The following is a 5,450-nucleotide window of genomic DNA, read 5'->3' as shown; positions in this document are numbered from 1 at the left end:
TATAGAGTTTTGAATGTGTGAATGTGGAGTTTACAAATTGTGAATGTAGAGTATAGTGTATGTGAATGTAGAGTATAATTACTAAACATATAATCCTGTAATGTGTGAATGTGGAGTTTACAAATTGTGAATGTAGAGTATAGTGTATGTGAATGTAGGGTATAGGGTATAGTGCAAGGTGGACCTGGGTCCACGGCATAACAACCCGGGCTCTTACACCTCGGCTCAACAAAATAGTGAATGAGTAAATTATGATGAATTAGTGACCCATTAAGTATAGAAGAACTATTGCTTGGTGTCCATAAAGAGTCCATCACATTAGATATATCTACCATGCTTGAATGTTTAAAATTATGAGTAATGCCTTGATAACAACTCAAAGAAATAAGCTAGTTATTTCAGTTTCGTGGAGCCCAATTGAAACTGATCATTTGATTAGAATCACATTACAGTCTTGTACAAGTTATCATCATTTTTGCAGACTCCCTTTGCTGTATCTGATACATGAATTCTGGTGGTTGGGGCTGAAAACAATCAGAATCTACAATTTCAACAGATTCACAATCCAAGAAATTATCTGAAAAGGATATGCAAATCTCCATCAAAACTCAGAATTCACTACGATCTGAGACATAAATTCCTGAATTTTTCTGTTCACAGACTCTGCTCGTCCGCTTTCAGTATCATCCGAGAAAGGAATCATTTCACGGACGCCATGAATCACGATCGTATCGCTGTGATACATATCCGGGAACGTGATCCGAACGCCGTTCACAAAAATTAGGCGATTGGAGCTAGTCACGGCCACGGTAAACCCGCTAACATAATCCTTGAACACTGTTCCGGCGCCCTTCCCGAGCTCGTTCAGCTCTGTCCATGGAAGTACACAAGGCAGTATGTGCCTCAGCAGCAGCGACTGGTACGCCGCCGCATTGCGGGAATACGAAATCAAGGCCGCATCCACGGGCGCGAACACCGTCAATTTCAACGGCGAGGGATTCAGGAAGCCGAACAACTGCAGATCCAGAAACGAAGCCATTATCATGTAGCCTCTCGATTTCAGCGCCGCGGAAGCGTCGCGCAGTTGCGAAAACGGCTGCAATTTGCATTCGGAGTAACCGATCAGGCTAGAGCTTGGATCTCCAGCGGTCGGAAGGCTGAAATTAGGGGGGAAGAAGTCGTCAATTTCGAAGACGGTTACAGAGCCGTCGTCGAAGACGGGCGATTCGTCGGAGAGTTTTACTCCGTTGATGGAGATCGGCGCGCCGGCGGAGCGAGAAGTGGTAATGTAGAGAGAATCGGAGGAGGATAGAGTCGGGATTTTGGATCCGTATGGGAGGGAGTGGAGAGAGGTGGAAGAGAGGGAAATTGGTGCGAAGTGGAGTAGGAGGTGCGGCAGCGACGGCTGTCCAGAGGCGGCGAAGGCCGAGTCCGGTGGAGAGAAGATCGTGAGGGCGGAGATTCCGGCGGGAACTTCGGAGGAGGTTAAGGCGGCGTTAAAGATGCCGGAACCGGCTATAAGGTGGATAGTGAGAGACATGGAGATGTAGCCGGATTTGGAGAGCTTCTCAGCTGTGTTGAGAAGGAATTGAGGCGGCGACGGTGAAGGCGATTGCGAAGACCAGTGGAGTTTTTCAGCGGACAGAGAAACGACGGAGAGAAAAACGATGATGAGAGAGAGTGATTTGGAGGAAGCCATTGTTCCTGCTTCAATTCTTCGTGAAGGCTTGCTTGCGATTGCGAGTGAGACTGAGGGTGGTTTTCTGATACTGTAAAACGTTATCGCTTTTGGCGGGAAAAGTTTGAAAGGGACGCGTGGCTGGATCTGATTGATGCATTCAGCATGAGCTCCACCAAAAGTGCTAAAAAAATTAGGGAAAATCGCACTTTTCGTCCCTCAGTTGTTACCCAATCTGCAATGTAACCCCTCATTGTCAATTTTAGGTAATTGGGTCCCTAATAGTCTTAAACCTTAGTCAATGTAGTTCTCCGGTCAGATTTTTCACTAACTAGTGTTAAAACCATGGGCAATTTGGTCATTTCGCAACACCTACCTTAATTATTTCTCCAATTTGGTCATTTCGCAATCCCTCTTCTCGTTGGCGTTGTCCGAGATCTCCGAGAGTATCCCATTTTACCGAATTCCGACGTACCTTTTAGTCGTCCCCGGTGGGCTGAAGAATCCCAGGACGAATTTTTTGCCGCCGGAAACAATGGTGTCTCCATCTCTTATCACCTTGCCATTGTAGAGATTCAAGAAAGTTCAATTTTGTTGGCTGAAGAATCTACGTTCAATTTTGTTGGCTGCACAACAAAATGAAGAAAGTCAAGAAACACAAAGCAACAAGAACCAGGAGGAAGTGAAAAAGTCGCAACCTTTATGGAGTCTGAAGCCACTAGCCATTGTAGAGATTCAAGAAAAACACATTTGGTGTATCCTAGAAAGATGTTAAGGTGATTCAAGAATGGAGTTCATGGGACTAAGGAGTGGTGACAGCACCGCGCAGCTGAGATGGTTGCGGTTGCTTCTGGGTTTTCGAGACAGCGGAAGCGATTTCTTGGTCCACTTTCTTTACATAAGAATTGGGCACAATTCTCACAATGCTATTAAGCTCAGAATTTCTGAGAATTATGGAACCCAGCTCTTAATTTGATTGCACAAAAAACTACAGAATCGACATTCTCGCCGGGTTTCATTTTCTCCGATAAGGGTCGATACCGGTTCCGAACATTACCATTGGACAATTCCTGGTGCGATTCGACGAGGACTTTGTTGTCTTTCCCGATGACCCAAATGACGACGATTTCCACGGTGCGGATATGAGGTGTAGAGTCAACCAACGAGGTTTCGCCCTCTGGTTTCTGACTCCATTTTCGCAATTTCTTGCTGAAAACTGAAGCTGCTTCCCAGAAATTTCCAGCAATGTCCTTCAAATGGTTTCTAACTCCATTTTCGCAATTTCCCCCAATTTCCGCATCTTCTACTAGCTCCTCATCACAATGAGCCAGCCTGGAGAACCTAATGTTCTTCGATTCCACTTGCGTATCCGCATTGGCCGCATTATTCTTGTCATTGATGTCCAAGAGAAGCGCGAGGGTGTTCCGATCCCAAAATCGCAAGACTTGCGACGGGGCTCGGTGGACCCACCGACAGCCTCGAGCCTAGAAGCGGAAACTGGCCTACAGCACCGGAGATCCGGCGCGAAGGAGGAGGACGACGACGAATCTCCGGCAGCATTACTCTGGCGAGCTCCGTACTCGCCATTTCCGACGGGGTTTTCAATAAGCAGGCGAGAACAATCGGACGATGCCAAGGAGGAAGAAGACGGGTATGGATGGGAGAATTTATTAAGGTGGGGGTTGCAAAATTACCAAATTGTCCATGATTTTAACTCTAGTTAGTGAGAAATCTGACCGGAGGACTAAATTGGCTAAGGTTTAAGACTATTAGGGATCCAATTACCTAAAATTGACAATGAGGGATCACATTGCAGATCGGGCAACAACTGAAGGACCAAAAGTGCGATTTTCCCAAAAATCTACTTTAAAAATGTTCTCTATAGTAAATTACCTTCACGCTATCATTTTGCTCATTTGTTGCTAATGTGATCTCAGATTTTTGCCTTGTGTCATAATGTCCCCTTTTTTTTTTATTATTAAGATTAGCTCTTTTTTCATGCTTGCTTGCACCACTACTCGATCTTTTCTTTCTTTAATAAAAAATAAATTAAATTGAACATTGTTCCACATTTCTTTACCCAACATTTGAGCAAAAAGCAAGCATATATGAAGCACAAATATAAGCCATTTCATAACTTATTAGAAGTTTAATGAGAAAGTGATTGACCCTAAATCATTTAAAAAAATGGATCAAATTGTAACTACATAATAAAATTAAAGGTTGAAATTCTTCAAATATAATGGAGCCATTGATTAATGTTCAGAAACTTTTGTATTGTTAAATTTGGTATAAGGATTGTGATATTGTGGCCGATCAGACCGCATAGAATAATGACTCGTAAATAATATTATGGACTAGGATCCACTTTGCATTGTGGATCCTAGTTCAAAATAACATTCAAATTATGTCTATGTAATTAATATACTACAAATTTTCAGATAACAGTTACTGTGACTGTGAATAAATTAAAGACACATAATATATTAAATGCATGCACATAATATGTTAACTGTAATATGTGTTTGTAGTTATTAACATATTATATGTCTTCATTTTAATTTATTTACAAACATATAATTTATCAATTAAACACACATAATATGTTATACTTAGATACATATTTTTTAGACCCACAAGGCAAGATCCACATGGATGATATAACAATTGATCATGTTGGGAATCTATCCTTAGGTCCCAAAGACTTTCCAACATCAACTACATAGCAAAGTATAGATACAAACACGTAAAAAGCAGCACAAATAACAATACAAAAACAATTCCGACACCCAAATCTTGGATTATATTTTGCGTCATAGTGACTCAAATCCTTCGTCTCGTTATCAAGATTTCTCTCGGTCCCATTCAAATTAAAAGCTAGACAGTTTGGTCCAATACCTTCTTGATACGTTGACATAAATCGTGACATCAATTAATATGCGGGAAAGGATTAATTAGTGAATGATAAATTACTAATTAGTAAGAGAATTATAAAATGTTACCTTTTTTTTTTTAAAGAGATCGTAAAATGTTTACTTTTGTTTGGCCTTTTAGAATACTATACATTTGGCATCCTGTATTATAAAATTTAAAAACATTATGTGTACATTCGTGTTATGTTTTGATTTTTGTCCCTTTTTTATATGCTAATAAATGTATACATTCTACTTAAAATGTTATATGCCTTATTTTTATTCGACGAAATCATCATTATTATATTTTTATTAGACAAAACTATCATTACACTATTATAACTTTGTTTTTAATGAATTTTAACATGACGACTGCATCACTATTACCATACACTCACATCTAGTCATCGATCATATCTTTTTCTTATTATTTTTTAAATATTATTTTATTAAAATTATCATATGCACTTTAATTTAATAATGGATTATATTTTTGAGGCAATCGTACTGAAGTTGAGCATGGGTGACAACTGTTTCACGAACACTGAATGCAGCGACGATGGGATGGAATTCATCACCTAACTGGGTGAGCGTATGAACCACAAGATCCTCATTGGAGACCGGATGTTGCGCTAACGCGAGGTCATCAGCAACATACTTCATGTCTTGTAGAACCAGACACTGATCGGGAACCTTGTGGATTTTTGGCTAGTTTGTTTTAAGAGATATTACCTGTCCTTTAGACGAGCTGGCATAACTCAACATGAGGCGAGCCCAGGCATCCGCGACCGTCGTGGTTGTGGAGATAACGGGCTGGGTTGTCTCAATGCAACTGTCGAGTAGAGCTACAAGAATAATTT

The 5,450-nt window shown here is 40.8% G+C and overlaps 1 protein-coding gene across 1 annotated transcript; it reads right to left on the bottom strand.

Moving 5' to 3' along the window:
• Positions 1 to 469: 469 nt before the first annotated feature.
• On the bottom strand, positions 470 to 1,724 carry LOC116026219 (putative fasciclin-like arabinogalactan protein 20). Its single transcript, XM_031267700.1, has one exon. It carries the CDS (start codon positions 1,697 to 1,699, stop codon positions 602 to 604), a length of 1,098 nt encoding a protein of 365 aa, XP_031123560.1. The 5' UTR covers positions 1,700 to 1,724; the 3' UTR covers positions 470 to 601.
• Positions 1,725 to 5,450: the final 3,726 nt, after the last annotated feature.

Source organism: Ipomoea triloba, chromosome 7 (genome assembly GCF_003576645.1).
Source record: "Ipomoea triloba cultivar NCNSP0323 chromosome 7, ASM357664v1".
Lineage (NCBI taxonomy): Eukaryota > Viridiplantae > Streptophyta > Magnoliopsida > Solanales > Convolvulaceae > Ipomoea > Ipomoea triloba.
This window is presented reverse-complemented; position numbering and strand designations above follow the sequence as displayed.